Below are 20,268 nucleotides of genomic sequence, written 5' to 3' on the forward strand. Positions count from 1 at the left end.
TGATTCCTGCATATTTCCCATTTATCAGCGTCATTCTGCTTTCCCTTGTTCCCTGTCCATCCTAGAGGCCATTGTCTATTATCTCAGTTGTCACTTCTTCCAAAAAGTCTTCCTTGAAACCCCAGTCCAAGCTAATGTTCATCTTCTGTGTTTCTATAGATCCTTCTAAATACCTCTATTACAAGACTCAGCAGTGTTCTGTAATTGTCATTTTATTTGTCTCTCTCCCCTAGGGTGTGAGCTAGGAGTCAGTAATTCTATCTTTTATCTCAGTGCACCTAGACTCTAAAACAATGCCCGATACAAAGTTGATAATAAATATATTTATATATTGTGAATGAAGGAGTAAAAAGATGTTTTAGACACATTAGTTGGAAGGTAGTATTAAAATGAATGGAAGTTGAAAAAACTAGAGATAACAACAAAAGAAACAGACTATTGCTATCCTAAGTCAAGGATGAAATAATGTGACCCTAGTATCCATAATACCCTGGGAATGAAGATTAAAAGGTGAGTAAATTTAAGTCACATTTAAAAGAAAAAGTTTATATAAATGGTGACAAATTGGAAAGAAAATGAGAAAAAGTAACAGAAACAAAGTTGAAAGAAGCAGCCAAATTGTATAAATTTGTAGTGCACTATATGATGTTAAAACAGAATTTCAGGGTTTATTCTGAGGCTTATATTTGTAATTAAAGAAAGGACTAGCAACTTATGAAACTTTTTTTTTTATAGTCAGATGAGAAAGTGATTATTCACATCAACAATGAGCTAAGTAAAAACTGTGTAAACAACAGAGGACTCAACATATTTGCGGTAGAAGTGGGACCCAAATCTACAATGGTAATGTATTATTTTCTAATTAAAGCCTTTTGTTTTATGTCTTTGAAAAAAATTTCCTATTAATGCTATGAGTAAACATGTAGATACAAAATGGAGTGGAAAATTATTTTAAGTATATTTGTATCAGTATCATTCTATACTCAGAGACAGGAGACTTTGGTTCTAATCCAGTTCTGTCACTGTTTGTTTGAGTGACTATGGGAAGTTCATTTACTTCTATGTTCCAGTCTCTTTAAATGTAAAATTAAGATAATATCACTAGGCTGGACGCAGTGGCTCACGCCTGTAATCCCAGCACTTTGGGAGGCCGAGGCGGCTGGATCACCTGAGGTCAGGAGTTCGTGACCAGCCTGGCCAACATGGTGAAACCCCGTCTCTACAAAAATACAAAAATTAGCCAGGCGTGGTGGCAGACGCCTGTAATCCCAGCTACTCAGGAGGCTGAGGCAGGAGAATCACTTGAACCTGGGAGATGGAGGTTGCAGTGAGCTGAGATCACGCCATCGCACTCCAGCCTGGGCGACAAGAGTAAGACTCCGTCTCAAAAAAAAAAAAAAAAGATAATGTCACTAGTTTTATGTACTTCACAAAGTTAATGTAAAGATTAAAATGATGTACATGAAAGTAGTTTTTTACATCATATAGAAATGTAAAGTATTAATAAGAATTTTGATAACCCAAAATGCTTTTTATCTGCATTATTAAGATTTTCTAAAGTATCCTGAGAAGGAAAATGCCTCTGAGTTTTAGATAAGTAAGTAAGTCAAGAGCTAGAAAACAGCTATAGTTCCAGTGTTAGCAGAACTCTGGGTTTCTGATTTAGCCAGGAGTTCAAAGGCAGGGACAGATCAATAGAGCTACCTACTGGGCAAGTGAAGGGAGAGAGGAAAAAGCTTCCTATTCTTACCCTTTCTATTTCCATACTGTCCATTAAATCCTAAAATATTCCGGAACAGGATAAAGAGATTATCTTTTCTGTTTCTCCAATTAAGATTTTAGAAAATGCTCTAGGCTTAGCAAGGAAAGGATATTTTCTCCTCTTTCTACCACTCTACCCACATTCACACACACCAACTGACAGCTACTATATTAGGGTAGAATTTAGACTGGATTATCCTGTTAGACCTCAGATCATAGATTGCTAGTCTCTGCTAAGGACAAATATTGTCGAATTTTATCTGTACAGGGATATTCTCATACAAGGCCTAGAAACGTTGTCCTATTTAAAAATTAGCCAAAAATAACAATATATAAAAAGAATAAAAGCTTTCTATTTTTATATGCAGGTTTGTCAACATGTAATGCCTCTGAATGAACGACAAGAATGGATATATTATTGTATATATTCTCTTATTTCTTAAATAATTATACTTAGAACTTACCAAACTAAGAATTATTTCAGATTTAGCCTGTTATTTATTAAACAACTAAATGCTACTTAATTTAACTGATGTACCTAAATAATAATCTATTCAATTTATATGCATTTTCATTTTATGTCAATGCTATGTACCTTATTATTAAAATATACGTAATGCTTTCATTGTGTAGTGTTCTTATTTAGTAGGAAATCTAAGCACATTTTATTTTTGAATAGTTAAGTCAATAAAATTACAGGTAAGATTTTTTAAAGTAGTATTCAACACATTCGGCAAAATCCTCTATACTTTAGGTTTTTGTACTCTTAAAAACAAAACAAAACAAAACAAAAACTGGCCAGGTGTGGTGGCTGATGCCTGTAATACCAGCACTTTATGAGGCTGAGGCAGGAGGATTACTTGAGTCCAAGAGTTTGAGTCTGCAGTGAGCTATTGTCATACCACTGCACTCAAGCATGTCTCTAAAAAGGATAAATAAATAAAAGGTAAATACAAAGTAGCCATTTAGTTTTCCTATCACACAAAAGAAATTAAAGCAAAATTTGGAAAAATTTATTTTTATGTAAAGAAGCCAAAATCTAATGACAATAGTAGGAATATTTTGTTCTAATAGTAAACTTTCATGAATTTATTTGTGGATTGCTTTTAATTAAATATATTATGAAATAATAGGAATTAAATTTATGTTACATTTAATAAAGTAGTACAGGGTATGAACAATTATATTAAACAATTCATAACTGTATGACAATATCAGTAACAGAATACGTGCCAGTAAATTTCAGCTTTTGAAATATCAATACCATTATGGCAGTATATTATTTTTGTACCCAGTACATATTAGCACGTAGTTTAGATGTCATTTGGGTTTTTAACCCTTGATTTAGCTATCCATAAAATGGGTTATCATCTAGCAGTTTGAATTCTTCAGATGATGTGTCTTTAAAAGTAATGAAATGTGAAAACATTTTATTAATTGCTAAATGCCTTGTAAGTCCAATAAATGTGATCATATATTCTATTTCACAATGTATTGAGTTACAAGAAATTAATTACCTGGCTGTGATACTAAAAGCACACAATGAAATTGTTATCTATGTCCCAAATTGTAAAGGAGTTTTTATAATAGGACGACAAGTGACATATAGTGGTATACTGGATCATAAAAACTCAAGAAAAGGAATAATGAGCATTTAAGACTTACCTTCCACCACTGTCATCACTTAGACGTATCAGGCCTTTTTCCCACCTTTTCATTACTCACTTATTACAGGGAAAAAACAAACATACTGTCTTAATCATTCTATTTTCAACTAGTCACTAGAAAAGACAAAGATATTTTGTTTCAAATTAAACTTTCTTCCAAGTAAATGAAAACCCAAGGGAATCAGCTATATAATGAATACAAACTAGGTTACATTTTTTTTTTTTTTTGTATCTTTAAGTAAATTGCTTTTTGAAGATTACTTGAGCACTGTGGTACTAGAATATCCAGAAAAACTTAATTCAAGTCCTCAAATACTTGACTCATAGGTTGGTAGTAATTCTGTAACCCACCAAATATAATTGACTGACATGTGAGAATGTTTTCTTTAAGTTTGTGTGGTGCTTCCTTTTTTCAGGGCAGTTTTGCACAGATTGACCATGTTATTTTCAAAGGTAATTTTGCATGTGGTTTAATTTTAAAAGCACATTATCCAGCCTTACTAAAAAGACATCTAGATGGGCTGGGCATGGTGGCTTCTGCCTATAATCCCAGCACTTTGGGAGACTGAGGCCAGAGGATTGCTTTAACCTAGGAGTTTTTGGGACCAGCCTGAGCAACATGGCAAAACCCTGTCTTTACAAAAAATACAAAAATTAGCCAGGAGTGGTGATGCACACTTGTAGTTCCAGCTACCCAGGAGGCTGAGGTGGGAGGATCACTTGAGCCCGAGGCAGAGGTTGCAGTGGGCTGAGCTTACACCACTGCACTCCAGCCTGGGTGACAGAGTGAGGTTCTCTCAAAGAAAAAAAAGACATCTAGATGTGTCAGATCTCTTCTGTGTTCCAGATTCCATCCCTGCCTGTCTCCTCAGTGTGCCCATTAAAACTCCCCAGGGAACGAATTTTATCTACAAACATTCCCTCAGTATTGGCTTTCCCCCATTATTATTTATACATATTTGAGACTCTTTAAGAAGCCTCTCATTCCCCATCTCTTTCTATCATCTTATTTCTGTCCTCCCTGTCACAGCAAAGGGACATGAAAAGAATTGTTCACATTGTTATGCCCACTTTCTTGACTCCCACTCACTGTTTCCACTGAGTTACCAAACAGTGGTTGCTCCCTCCCAGGACATCAATAACTTTCTTGTTATTAAATCTGAAGGATATTTTAAAGTCTCCTCTCCAGTGTTAGACATTGTTGATCTTTTGGAGACACCACATTCTTCAGATTTTCTTTTCACCTTTGACTATTTTTTTTCACCCAAACTTCTATATTCTCTCAATTTCCACATCTCTCCTACCTTTGTATGTAACATTTCCTTTTTGCCTCCCTGTCCCCTCTTCTTCCTCCAGACATCAGTGAATATGTCACTCTTCCCAAAAATCCTTTCCTGATTACTCTCCTGACCAACTACTTTGATGGTACTAACACTTAGTACTCACCCTTTGGTGTAGCACTATCATATTTGAATTGGTGTTCATTTATCTGTACCTTTGACTAGGTTGAAAACAGAAGAGTTAAAACCTAGCATATACCACAGAAACTGTAATAGATATAAAATAAATATTGGAAAGATAGTTGGATAAAATGAGTAGAAAATTAAAATGAATGTACATTTATGAATATTTCTGAGTTCTTTAGCATATTTATAAATTAAAACTAGAAATATAAAAATTAAATCTCATTACTATTCAATTCTCTTTACCCAGATGTTTTTATTTCATTAGCAAATTTTTAAAAAATTATCTAACATTCAGTTTTAAGTTATAGACTTACATGATCACTGTAACTCCTTCCAACTTTAATGTTTTATAGTTCTAATATTTTAAAACAAATTTAAAGGTTAAGTATCAAGTACTGTTATATATATATATATATGAGCCATGCCATATTCTTATTTAGTAATTTTGTTGATTTTACATTAGATATTGGGGTAGAAAGTTTTTTGAAAAAGTCAATGGCCTTCTTTTAAAATCTTTTTGATTTAGGTTAAATATGAAGCAGAAACTTAATGTATACTACACTAATATTTTGAATATAACCCAGGAAAATGGATGTGTATTTCCGATTTTGGCCACCAGAGGGTGAGCATATTATTTTATTTATTAGAGAGATGGATAGTATTATATTTCTCTGCACTGTGTTAGGTCCTTTATGACTTCTAAGACTACTTTTGGCAAACTGTATTGGCCACTATGGCTATATGCATATCCAGGCATATAACACCCATTTTTGTTGAGACAGAGTCTTGCTCTGTCACTCAGGCTGGACTGCAGTAGGTGCGATCTCAGCTCACTGCAGCCTTGATTTTCTGGGCTCAGGTGATTCTTCCACCTCAGCCTTCCCAGTAGCTGGTACTACAGGCCCGCGCTACCACGCCCAGCTGGTTTTTTTTTTTTTTTTTTTGTTTTTTTTTTTTTTTTTTTTTGTAGAGGCAGGGTTTTGCCATGTTGCCCAGGCTGCTCTAAAACTCCTGGGGTCAAGCGATTGGGTGCCTTGGCCTCTCAAAGTGCTGAGATTACAGGCATGAGACACAGACCCCAGCCACCACTCATTCTTATTAGAGAACATATTCTAATCTATAACGTGGATACTAAGCCTTCTTCTCATTACTAATGAGTCTTCATGAGTTTGCAAGTTTAAAAGCATTCAAAATTAGCCCTGCTATCTTTACGTAGTCTTATAAAGCCTACCTTTGATGCTTAGCCTAGCTTAATTTCTGGGGGAAAAAAGAACTGTGTAATGATTTGAGGAAAAATAAAGCACATAGTGGACCTGATTTAGAGGATATAGATGAGATTCACGTGGTAAGGTAATGTGTGAGCCAGGAACTCCAGGAATCATTATTGAAAGTCTGAGGGGTAGGCCAGACACGGTGGCTCACGCCTGTCATCTCAGCACTTGGGAGGCCGAGGCTGGCAGATCACCTGAGGTCAGGAGTTCGAGACCAGCCTGGCCAACATGGTGAAACTCTGTCTCTACTAAAAATATAAAAATTAGCTGGGCGTGGTGGCAGGCGCCTGTAATCCCAGCTACTTGGGAGACTGAGGCAGGAAAATCGCTTGAACCCTGGAGGCAGAGGTTGCAGTGAGCCGAGATCGCATCATTGCATTCCAGCCTGGGCGACAAGAGCGAGACTCTATCTCAAAAACAACAACAACAACAACAAACAAAAAATAACAAAGTCTGAGGGGGGCAAAGAACTTTGGTTGGTTTTAAGTGTCTGTACTTGTTACCCATGGCTAGTACTATGTAAGGAAATGAATAAGATACCCTCAATTCTTATGAGTAATTCACAAGCTGCCTATATTTGTGATATTTGACCAAAGTCAGTTTGTACTTTAATAATAAGTACTCTTGGTCGGGCGAGGTGGCTCATGCCTGTAATCCCAGCACTTTGGGAGGCCGAGGTGGGTGGGTCACCTGAGGTCAGGAGTTCAAGACCAGCCTGGCCAACCTGGTGAAACCCCATCTCTACTAAAAATAAAATAAAAAAAAAATTAGCTGGGCGTGATGGCGGGCACCTGTAATAATCCCAGCCACTTGGGAGGCTGAGGCAGGAGAATCGCTTGAACCCGGGAGGCGGAGGTTGCAGTAAGCCAAGATCACCCCACTGCACTCCAGCCTGGGCAATAGAGCGAGACTCCATCTCTAATAATAATAATAATAATAATAATAAGTGCTCTTGACCGGGTGCCGTGGCTCATGCCTGTAATCCCAGCATTTCCAGAGGCAGAGGCAGACTGATCACAAGATCAGGAGTTCGAACCAGCCTGGCCAACATGGTGAAATCCTGTCTCTACTAAAAATACAAAAATCAGCCAGGCGTGGTGGTGCGCGTCTGTAGTTCCAACTACTTGGGAGGCTAAGGCAGGAGAGTTGTTTGAACCCAGGAGGCTGAGGCGCAGTAAGCTGAGATCTGCCACTGACTCCAGCCTGGGTGACAGAGTGAGACTCTGTGTCAAAAAAAAAAAAAAAAAAGTACTCTTTTTTTTTTCCACCCAATACATTTCTAAAAAATATATGAATATTTAACAAAAAAGACTTACATATAATAAAGGAGTTGGAGTATGGTTCCATTTCCCAAAACTTAAATATTTTTCAACTTCTTTTAGACACAGTTGATAAATATTCAACATTGAATACATATTCTTAATTGTATTCTTACCTTTCCAGTTGAACACAAGAGTAAGCAAGTTAAATTCAGGCTCAGCTTAAGTTCGTTATCTGATTCAGGCTAATGTCAGCATGTTATGAAAATAAAATGGTTCCAGAATGTCAGTATTGTAAGGTTTCTGGCAATTTCTGATATAGCATGCAGAATTACTAAAAAGTTAGTTTCTCTCTGCCTTTTTAAATATCCATTACAAAAGTGTCCAGAATCGGCTTTTGAAAAAAAAGTTTTTTCTTAGTAGAGAAGTAAAAGTAGGACTAGACTAGACTAGGGAATAGTACACAGGGACATCCAATTAGCATGTGTCTATTACATATTAATTAGTTATAATAAATAAGCAGTAGGTATTACCTCTGTCCTCAGGACAAGAAAGCTAAGGAAATGAGTTACATGTTAACCTATTAAGGAATAATATTAAATCTTAATAAACGCCGATCATTAAGCATTAAACTAATGGTGTGAATATGGAAACAGAAGAGGAGGGGAATGCTTGACCAATTTAGGGGACGTAGATGAAAGCAGATGAAAATCTGTCAGAGGACTGAAGGAACGAAGTTTAGTTTGAAGCTAAGTAGTGCTTTGATTTGTTTTTACTCATGTAATATAATGCATTTTACATTTTAAATAGTATAAAAAGAGGATACATCTTAATAACTATTAAAGGAAATGAGGCATCATCTTTAAAATACTAAGTAGTACTACACTATAATGTTAGACTAAGTTTGACAGTGTTAGAGCAAGTTTGGACAAGTTGGAAAAATGAATGTGGGCTCGAAGGATCAGGGGAACCTGATTCTGTAACGGAACTTTAAGTGATCTTGAAGAGATAGGAGGGATTTAGAAGAGGAGAGGAAATGGAAATTTAAGGGATTTTCTAATGTTTTTCACTTTTCCTAGAATGTGTTATTGTATCTTTGCCTATTAATATCATAAGCTATAAATCAATCATATATAAATTGAGTCCCTAATGTGTGCAAAGTACTGCTTTAATTATTTGCTTATATAGAAGTGAACAAGCCAGACGTTGCTCCTGCCTTCATTATACATAGTCTATCAGAGAAGATAGATTGTGAACAAGTATTACAGGCTGTACCTCTAACATACATTTTTTAAATGCCTCATCCTTCATGAAACCTTTCATTTTTTTTCTCAGTCCAGAAGAAACTGTTCTACTTCTTGAACTTCTATTTTAAAACTAATACTTTTTTCCTGTGGGGTTTTTATTTCAGATTAAAAAAAAATCGTACAGTAAATTTGACCCTTTTTTGGTGGGTTGGGGGAAGATTTCACAGTTCTACTAATTTAACACATGTATAGATTCATATAATCACCACCACAATCAGGATACAGAGCAGTCCCATCACTAAAAAACTCCCTTACGTTATAGTCACATCCCCATGACCTTACCCCTATGCATACTCCTATCCCCTGGAAACCACTATTCTATTCTCATCACTATAGTTTTGTTTTTGAGAATGTTGTATAAGTGGAATCATGCAGTATGTAACCTTTTAAGACTGAATCCTTTTATTCAGCATAATGCCTTTGAGAATCATCCAAACTGTATGTATCAATAGTTTGTTCCCTTTATTGCTGAGTAGTATTTTATTATACGATTGTATTACAGTTTATTTATGCATTCATCTGCTGGGTGGTTTCCAGTTTTTGGCAACTATTAATAGAACTGCTGTAAAGTTCATGTACAGATTTTTACATGAACATAAGTTTTTATTCCTCTATAGTAGATACCCACAGGTAGTACTGCTGGATCATATGGTAAATATATGTTTGACTTTTTAAGAAACCACCAAAGTGTTTTCCAGATTGGCTGTACCATTTTGCACTTCTAGCAGCAATGTAGGAGAATTCCAGTTATTCTGCATCCTTATCAGTACTCGGTATTGTCTGCATTTTTTATTTTAGCCATTATAATAGATGTGCGGTGGTATCTCATTGTGATTTCAGTTTGTATTTCCCTAATGGCTAATGATGTTGAACAGTTTTCGTAGGCTTCTTTGTCATTTACATATATAGTATACTTTTTGATGGGGTGCTTCTTCAAGGCTTTTGCCCCTTTGAAATTAGGTTGTTTGTTTTCTTACTGCTGAGTTTTGAGTTTCATTTTCTTAACATTTCATTCTTTATAAATTCTGGATTTGTCTTTTATTGGGTATATTATTTGAAAGTATTTTACTCTCTTCTGTAGATAGTCTTTGTTCTCTTAACTGGATCGTATAGAGAGTGAAAGTTTTAAATTTTAATGAAGTCCAATTAATCAGTTTTTCCTTTAATGGATTATGCATTTGGTGTCAAGTTAGAAGTCATTGTTTAACCCCAGGTCACAGAGATTTTTCTTCTGCTTTCTTCTAAAAGTTGTATAGTTTTACTTCATATATTTGCATGTATGCTACATTTTCAGTTAATTTTTTTATGAGTTCTGAGGTTTAGGTTGAGGTCCATTTTTTTTCATATGGATGTCAATTATTCCAATATCATTTGTTGAAAAGATTATTCTCTCTCCATTAAATTGCTCTTGTACCTTTGTTGAAAAATTCACTGGTCATATAGAACCTATCTTTGCATAAGTCTATTTCTGAATTCTATTCTGTTCCATTGAGCAATGTGTCTTTCCCTTCACTAAAACTACATTGTCCTGATTACAGTAGCTTCATTGTAAGTCTTATATTCAGGTAACATGATTTCCCCAATTTTATTGTTCTTTTCCAGAATCATCATAGCTATTTTAGTTTCTTTCCCTTTTCATATAAATTTTAGAACTGGCTTGTTTATATCTACAAAAAATAAATCCTGCTGGGATTTTAACTGGTATTGTGTTAACTGTATTGATCATTTGGGGGGAATTGGCATGTTTATTGTGTTGACTCTTCCAATTCATGAACATAGTATTGCTCTCCACTTATGTAGGTTTTATTCTTTCATCAGCATTTTGTAGTTTTCAGCATACAGATCCTATATATCCTTTATTAGATTTATACCTAAATATTTTATTTTTATGAGCTGTTTGTATTTTTATTTCAGTTTTCAGTTGTGCATTGCTAATATGTAACAATGTGATTGATTTTTATATGTTGGCTTTATATCCTGAGACCCTTGCTAAACTCATTTGTCCTAGGAAGATTTTTTTGATTGTATTTTATATATTCCTTGGGATTTTCTACTTAGAAAAGCATGTAATCTGCAAATGGGGACAGTTTCATTTCTTTCTTTCCTATCCATATGCCTTTTATGTCTTTTTTCTTGCCTTATTGCATTGGCTAAGACTTCCCATTAAGATATCAAATAAGAACAATGACAATGGATATCCTTTCCTTGCTCACAATCTTAGTGGGGAAAGCATTCAGTCTTTTACCACTGTTTTACGTTAGCTGTGGATGTTTTTGTAGATGCCCTTAATTAGGTTAGTGAAGTTATTTCTCTTTAGTTTGCTGAGAGTTTTTATTAAGAATGGATGCTGAGCTAGGAGCAGTGGCTTGTGGCTGTAGTCCTAGCTACTCAGGAGGCTCATGCAGGAGGATCACTTGAGCCTGAGCATTCAAGAATCCTGTCTCTTAAAAAAAAAAAAAAAAAAGGTGAATGCTCAATCTTGTCAAATATTTTTTTCTACTTCAATTGATGTGGTTGTATGGTTGGTTTTTCTTCTTTAGACTGTTAATATAGTAGCTTACACTGATTGATTTTCAAATTTCAAAAAGTCTTTCATTTCTAGGATAAATTCCACTTAATTGTGATATGTTATTCTTTTTATATATTGTGGATTTCAGTTTGCTAATACAGTTTACCCTTGAACAACATTGGGTTTGAACTTCATAGGTCCACTTATATGTGGATATTTTCAATAAATCAATTGGAAAATATTTTGGAGATGTGCAACATTTTGAAAAAACTCACTGCATAGCCTAGAAATAACCAAAAAAGCAAGAAAGTTAGGTATGTCATGAATGCATAAAATATATGTAGATAGTGGCCTGTTTTATCATTTATTACATAAAATATACACATACATAAAATCTATTATAAAAAGTTAAAATTAATAAAAACTTATGCACATAAACACAGACTACACATGGTGCCATTCATCATCAAGACAAACGTAAACAAATGTAAAGATGCAGTATTAAATCATAACTGTATAAGATTAACTGTAGTACATATTGCACTACTGTAATAATTTCATAGCTACCTCCTGCTGTTATTGCAGTGAACTCAAGTGTTGTGAGTATCCACTGAAAACACTGCGTGATGTGATGCTAAACTGTGAGAGCAGCTTGTCTCTCCAGTAAATTGCATATCAAAGTAAAGAAATGATCTCATGGTTCTTATGTATTTTTCATTGTGTTTAATGGAATATTATAAACCTTGTCTAACACTATGGGAACCATTCAGAATGCCACTAGTGATGCCAAAGTGCTCCTAAGAAGCACAGCAAAGTCATGACATTACAAGAAAATATTAGTGATGCTGGAAGTGTTCCTAAGAAGCATAGCAAAGTCATGACATTACAAGAAAAAGTTGAATTGCTTGATATGCATTGTGGATTGAGGTTTGCAGATGTGGTTGCCTGCCATTTCAAGATAAATGAATAAAACACAAGGACCTTTGTAAAAACAAAAGGAAATTCATGACACTGTTGCTGCAGCTATGCCAGCAGGCATGAAAACCTTGACCTTTTTGCAAAATGCCTTTTCATCTCATATTGGAAATGCAGCTTTTATGTGGGTGCAGGATTGCTAATAAGAAAGTCACACCTATAAATTAACAGGATTTTTAAAAAGTGAAGTAATTATATGACAAAGCAAAAGGAAGTTTTTTGGTTTTTTTTTAGATGGAGTCTCGCTCCGCCGCCCAGGCTGGAATGCAGTGGTGCCATCTCAGCTCACTGCAACCTCTGCCTCCTGGGTTCAAGCAATTCTTCTGCCTCAGCCTCCTGAGTAGCTGGGACTACAGGTATGTGCCACCATGCCCAGCTAATTGTTGTATTCTTGATAGAGATGGGGTTTCACCATGTTGGCCAGGCTGGTCTCGAACTTCTGACCTCAGGTAATCCACCCACCTTGGCCTCCCAAAGTGCTGGGATTGGAGGCGTGAGCCACCGCACCCAGCCATGCAAAAGAAAGTTTAAGGATATAAAGTTCAAAAATTTAGTGCCAGCAAAGGATGGTTTGATAATTTTTGAAAGAGGTTTGACTTAAAAAGTGTCAAGATAACAGGAGAAGCAGCTTCTGCCAACAAAGAAGGATCAAATGAGTTCCCAGATACTATTAAGAAAATCATTGAGGAGGAATGATATCTGCCTGAACAGGTTTTTAATGTAGACTAATGTGCCCTATTCTGGAAAAACATGCCACAGAAGACATTTATTAGTAAGTAAGTAAGTAAGGGAAGCAAGCACCAGGATTTAAGGCAGGAAGGGATAACAAACGCTACCATTTTATGAATGCAGTCACGTTTATGATCAGGATTGCCCTTATCTATAAAGCTGCTAAACTCTCCCCCTACAACGCCCTACCCTGCCCAGCCTTGAAGGGAAAAGATAAACACCAGCTGCTAGTCTTTTGGTTGTACAACAAGAAGGTCTGGACAATGAGAACACTTTTTCTACATTGGTTCCATCAATGCTTTGTTGCTGAAGTCAGCAAGTACTTTGCCAGTAAGCGACTACCTTTTAAAGTTCTTTTGATCTCGCACAATGCCCCTGGCCACATGGAACCCCATGATTCAACACTGAAGGTGTCAATGAGGCCTACTTGCCTCCCAAAACAAGGCTCCTAATTCAACCTATAGATTGGGGGTCATGAGGGCCTTTAAGGCTCATTTCACATAGGAGGTACTCTGTGGAAAGGAATGTCAACACTATGGATGACAACCTCCAATAGAGAGAAACCATGATCTGAAGCTGAGATGGCCTTTTAGAAAAGAAAACTATATAAAAATAAAAGACTAAAAGATTAAAACAACAATAACAAAAGGACATCGTAAAAGTCTGTAAGGATAATACCATTGATTATGCTACAGAAAAAGCCATGAAAGCCATCGAACCTGAAACAATAACTTCCTGATGGAGAAAACTGTGTCCAGATGTTGTGCATCATTTCACAGAATTTATGACAGAGCCAATCAAAGAAATGAAAGACATGGATATGGGGGAAAAAAAAAAAAGGTGGGAGGTGAAAGATTTTAAGATATGAATCTTGGAGAAATTCAAGACACCACACCAGAGGAGTTAAGACAACAGGAGAGAGTTGAGTGATTCTGAACCAGTGCCAAATGATGAGGAAGAAGACATAGAAGAAGCAGTGCCAGGAAACGAAATGACATGAGACAGTCCGGCATGAGAGTTCTGAGTATTCAAGACCACTTTTGACTTCTCTTGCGACATGGAAAATAAAGCAAACAGTGGAATATGGATTGGTACTCGATAGAAACATTTTTAGAGAAATGAGAAAGCAAAAAAGTCAGACAAAAATTACAGTATAGCTGGGTGTGGTGGCTCAGGCCTCTATTTCAGCACTTTGGGAGGCTGAGGTGGAAGGATTGCTTGAGGACAGGAGTTCGAGATCAGCCTGTGCAACGTAGTAAGACATTGTCTCTACAAAAAATAAAATTAGCTGGGCATGGTGGCACACACCTGTAGTCCTGACTATTCATGAGGTGGAGGCCAGAGAATCACTTGAGCCCAGGAGTTCGAGGCTGCAGTGAGCTATCATTGCATCACTGCAATCCAGCCCGGGCGATGGAGCAAGATCTTGTCTTGAAAAATGAAAAAAATTACAGTGTATTTCCATAGTTACACCAAGTGTGCCTGCGTCTTCCGTTTCTGCTACTCTTGAGACAGCAAGACCAACTTATCTTCTTCTACCTCCTATTTAGCATAGAGATAATGAGGATGAAGACCTTTATGATGATCCACTTTCACTTAATGAACAGTAAATATATGTTCTCTTATGATAAGAAATAACATTTTCCTTTTTCTAGCTAACTTTATTGTTTATGTTCCATGAGGCTTCTGGTCAACATAGGCTATTAGTAGTTAAGTTTGGGAGTAGTAGAAACTTATGGATAGCTTTTCCACTTGAGGGGGTGGTTGGCATTCATAATCCCCATATTATTTAAGGGTCAACTGTACATTGTTGAGCATTTTTGTGACTGCATAAAAGGGATGTTGGTCTGTAGTTTTCTTAATTGGAAATATCTTTGTCTTGTTTGGATATCAGAGTAATTCTGGCCTCATAAGATGAGTTGGGAATGCTTTCTCGTTTTCTGGAAAAGACTGTGAAATTGGTGTTATTTCTTTAAATGTTTGCTTGAATTTCTCATTAGAAACATCTAGGCATGGAGATTTATTTTGGAAGAGGTTTTTCTTTAATACAAATTCAATTTCTTTAACAGCTACAGGATATTCAGTTTACCTATTCTTGGTTGAGTTTTGGTAGTTTGTGGCATTTGAGGATTTGGTCCATTTTATCTAAGTTGTCAAATTTATGTACATAGAATTTTTAAAAATTGTCAGTGCAGTCTGTAGTGATATCCCTTTTTCATTTCTGATATTAATAAAATGTGTCCTCTCTTTGTTAGTCTTGCTGGAGGTTTGTCATTTTTATTGATCTTTTCAAAGAAAAGTTTTATTGATTTTCTCTTTTTTTTGTTTTTAATTTTGTTGATTTCTGCTCTTACCTTTATTAATTCCTTCTTTCTGCTTACCCTGGGATTACTTGTTCTTTTCCTAGTTTCTTAAGGTAGAAGCTTAGATTATTGATTTAAAATCTTGTTTTTTGATATTAGCTTTAAAAATCAGTACCTTTTTGTAGCTTATACGTTGTATATTTTATTAATTTGTGTACACGTCTAGATTTCCCTATTTTAATGTTCTGGAGTACAGGGATCTTATTTTGGTTGGCTAATCTGGGACCTAACTGACTATCCTGTACTATGTGCTTAGTAAAAATTTGATAGGTGGTTTGAATGGGAACAGATGGATGAAAGGAGAGTAAGTGAAGGTAATGAATAAAACTATTTCAAAGAAGGCTTCAAAATTAAGAAAAATAACAGAACTTAAGAATCATATCCAGGGAAGTGATATCAAGGGAAAAAAGAAAAACAGTTCTGTCATGAGGAAAAGTTGCTAATACCAGCCAATTCTAAACTAGTTCTGATAGACTGTGTTCAGAATCTCAAGGTGGCATACAGAACACTCCCAGTACACTGCAGCAGTTCTACATAGTGAATAAACAAAGAGCTATGCTTCTTAGACAATTCAAGGAAAAAAACATTTTTGACCTTAGTTTTTCAGATAATTTAAGCAAGATAATAATTTGGAGATATTTACCTCTATGATTTTCTTGATTCCTTCCTTCACTTGTGGTACACCTGATATACATTTCTCTGGTGTTTATTGATTGTATAGCCTTAGGATAGCCTTTTTTTTTTTTTTTTTCCTTATTCTGTCTCTTACTGGTCACCTGAAATCATGCTTTAAGCCTCCAGAGGATCAGGCCATAAGTTTCCTGGCTCATACCCCTCCATAAAATTAAAGCATCTGTGTATTAGTCTGTTCTCACGCTGCTGTGAAGAAATACCTGAGACTGAGTAATTCATAAAGAAAATAGGTTTAATTGACTCACAGTTCTGCATGGCTGGGGAGGCCTCGGGAAATGTACAATCATGGCAGAAGGCACCTTTTCACAGGGTGGCAAGAGAGAGAATGAGTGCCTAAAGAAGGGGGAAGCCCCTTATAAAACCATCAGGTCTTGTGAGAACTCAATCACTATCACAAGAACACCAGCATGGGGTTAACTGCCCCTATGATTCAATTACCTCCCAGCAGGTCCCTCCCATGACACGTGGGGATTATGGGAACTATAAGATGAGACTAGGGTGGGGACATAGCCAAGCCATATCAATCTGTATTAGTTTTCTATGAGTGCTGTAACAAATTACCACAAACGTGGTGGCTTAAAACAACAGAAATTTATTTTCTCACAGTTCTGGAGGCCAGAAATTCAAAATCAGTATAACTGGGCCAAAATCAAGGTGATGACAGGGCAGTGCTTCCTTGGAAAGTTTTAAAGGAGACTGCATTTTTTGTCTCATCCAGCTTTTGGCTTCTGCCAGCATTCCTTGGCTCGTGACTACATCCCTCCAATCTGCCTCCTTGGCCTTCTCTTCTGCAGTCAAATCTCCCCCTTTCTCTGTCTTCTAAGGACACTTGTGATTGCATTTAGAGCCCTCTTGGATAATCCAGGATAATCTTCCCATCTCAAAATTCTTAATTATATCTGCAAACTCATTTATGCCATATAAGGTAACACTCACAGGTTCTGGGGATTAGGACATGTATAACTTTTAGGGGCCATTATTTAACCTACCACAGCATCTAACAAGGAATCGAGAATACTGATGAAATGGAAAAACGAAGACATTCATTATTTCTTGAAAAATGTCCTTCACAATCTGTATTTTTAAAAATCTTATCTTTTGCCATTTGAAATATTAATATTTGCATATCAAATATTCATATAAATTAATTCAGACTGATATCCTTTATAGAGGATTCCAAAAATGAATTCTAAGGAAAAAGTCCAATTTATCACATATATCAATCCTTTTCACATATAGCCTCATGAATAACCACTTGACACTGAAACATGAATTCAGAAACTATTATTATTTTGGCACAGGAACAAACTTAATTTCAGAATCACAGCGTCCAGATATCTATTAACTTTTATTCAAGTAAAAGTTTTAAACACCTGAATAACTTATGGATACAAATGGACATTGGTTTCATATTGCTTCCATATGTAGGAACTAGTCATTTAAGCAAATTACAAATAGATAGGATTTAATAAACTAAATCTGCAGTCAAGAAGAACCTATGATTCAGACTTCATAAATGAACTAAAATGACATTTGCAATATTGTTCAGCATTAATCTGGGTTCATATGGAATCGTCAATTATTTTCCAGTTACAAATAACTGTATGTTCTTATAGAAGATTATTTACAACTGACTCTATTAGAGCTCTGTTAAATGAGAGACTCTAGTTAGAGAGTAGTTTAGGATATCCTAGTCCTAAACTGGAGACATCCTCAATATTCCTCAATATAGATTATTCCATCATTACTTACCACCACCAGACAGGAAGATGAGGATACACAGATATAAAGCTGTTTTGTTTTTAACAATAACATGATACATGCTTTTATTGTATGCCAAATAGGTGCCTGCTAAGGCTTTGTGTACATGTGATTAATGAATTACTTTTCAATATTTCTTACTTTGATAACTAGTTTCTGTATAAGCCATGTAACTAATAACCGTTAACTGTTAATGCCACTATATCACCCACTTCACCATCCAGTATTTTCATTATAAACTCCATACATCTTTTTTTGTTATAAATTTCACATACATACCATTTATTATTTGTTGTAGTCATCAAAGATTGCTATCCTATAGTAAATACATTTCTTTAAATCATTACAATTGGAATGCAAATGATTATTCGTGAATGGTTAAGGTAAAGCTGTCTTTAATGAATACTGTATTTGGAAATGGGATTTGACCAAGTATCATTTATCTAGCCAGAATTTAACCCACCTCCCATTTATACCCATTTGTATATGTAGGTGAATAAATAATTCAGTTGTTCCTTGACTGAGATAGAACCTAGCCAAATGCTAGGTAATTTGCTGTAGGAAGGCTTCTAAGTGACATATTAGTAACTTGCACAAGAAGTGGATCTGGGTCAGTTGTGGTGGCTGTCCAGGTGCAGTGGCTCACACCTGTAATCCCAGCACTTTGGGAGGCTGAAGCAGGCATATCATTTGAGGTCAGGAGTTCAAGACCAGCCGGGCCAACATGGCGAAAACTTGTCTCAACTAAAAATACAACATTTAGCCGGGCTTGGTGGTGTGTGCCTGCAGTCCCAGCTACTTGGAATGCTGAGGCATGAGAATCACTTGAACCCGGGAGGTGGAGGTTGCAGTGAGCCAAGATTGCGCCACTGCACTCCAGCCTGGGCAACAGAGCAAGACTGTCTCAAAAAAAAAAAAAAAAAGATGCGGATCTGCCTTGCCTTTGAATGTAACCTAACAGATTTCAGCTCAGGTCTACGAAGGCTGGATGGCACAAAGAAGACAGACATCTAACTCTTCTTCCTGCTAGGTAAATGTTTCTAAGTAAATTTTCTTTCAAAGTTAGAAGATCCTAATTTTTTCGTGCTTCCTTTAAATGCTGGAGTTTCTCAGAGTTCAGTATTGGCCTCTTTTTTTTTTTTCCTCTATACTATATTCTTTTCCATAGGGGATCTCATCCACTCCCATGTCTTCAAATGCTATCTATATGCTAATGGATTATACATTTGTATCATCTGGCTGGGCCTCTTTTTCTAAGCTCTAGACTTCTATATCTAACACCTTATTCTATACCTCCTCTTTGACGCATGACAGGAACGTCAAACATTGTATGTCCAGAACAGAATTCATAGTCATGCCACAGTACCTTCAAACTCAGATAGTCCCTAACTTAGGATGGCTCAATTTACAACTTTTTCATTTCACAATGATGAGAAAACTATTGTGTTCAATAGGAACCATACTGTACCCATGCAACCATGTTTTTTACTTTTAATATTCAATAAATTATATGAGATACTCAACACTTCATTATAACATAGAATTTGTGTTAGATGATTCTGCCCAACCATAGGCTAATGTAAGTGTTCTGTGCACACTGAACAAAGGCTAGGCTAAACTATGATGTTCAGTAGGTTAGGTATATCAAATGCATTTTCAACTGATGATATTTTCAATCTATGATGGGTTTATTGGGATGTAATGCCATCCTAAGTCAAGGAGCACTGTATTTCTTTTAATATTCCCAATCCCAGGCTGCTAGGAGACACCCCGTGTTTTCACTTACTCTATACATATCACCATGTCCAGTAGGCTCTACTTTCTGCCTTGAGTCTGTTCATTTCAACCCATCTCCCTGGTACAATCTACCAGTTTTCCAACTGCCAACCTGGTTTCACTTCATCCACTTTTTTCTTTTTACTCATTCACACAGTAGCCAGAGTGATCTCTTAAAAATGCTGTTATGATCACAATTTTCCTTTGATTAAAACCCTTTTGGCATGCTACAACAGAGATGAACCTTGAAGATATTATGCTAAGTGAAATAAGCAAGACACAGAAGGATAAATATGATTGCACTTGAGAATAGTAAAATTCATAGAGACAGAAAGAATAGTGGTTTTCAGGGGTAGGAGGGAGGAGGGAATGGGGAGTTATTGTTTCATGGGTACAGAGTTTCAGTTTGTGAAGATGAAAATGTTCTGAAGATGGATGGTACAATCGTTGCACAACAATGTGAATATACTTAGTGCCACTGAATGTACACTTAAAAATCATTAAAATGGTAAATTTTGTTGCATATGTTTTGCCACAATGAAAACAAAATACTTTTGTTTGTTCATTGCTGTTATGATAAAGATCTCAACACCTGACACCCCCTACAAGGTCCAATATGATCAGACCTACCATTCCACCCCGAGGTTTTTATACTCCAGTTACACTAACTGTCTTTTTTCCAAGTTATTGATGACACTAAATTCCTTCTTACTTTAAACCTCCCTTAATGT

The 20,268-nt window shown here is 36.0% G+C and overlaps 1 protein-coding gene across 2 annotated transcripts in view; it reads left to right on the plus strand.

The window, feature by feature from the left end:
* Nucleotides 1-2,386, plus strand: part of EFCAB7 (EF-hand calcium binding domain 7) — a 53,334-nt gene extending 50,948 nt beyond the window's left edge. For both annotated transcript variants that reach the window (XM_050755353.1, XM_050755437.1), the window contains 2 exons: nt 736-843; nt 2,130-2,386. In XM_050755353.1, coding sequence (XP_050611310.1) covers nt 736-843; nt 2,130-2,204 — 183 coding nt within the window. In that variant the 3' untranslated portion in view covers nt 2,205-2,386. The remainder of the gene's footprint in view (nt 1-735; nt 844-2,129) is intronic.
* The last annotated feature ends 17,882 nt before the right edge of the window (nt 2,387-20,268 follow it).

This window comes from Macaca thibetana, chromosome 1 (assembly GCF_024542745.1).
Source record: "Macaca thibetana thibetana isolate TM-01 chromosome 1, ASM2454274v1, whole genome shotgun sequence".
NCBI lineage: Eukaryota > Metazoa > Chordata > Mammalia > Primates > Cercopithecidae > Macaca > Macaca thibetana.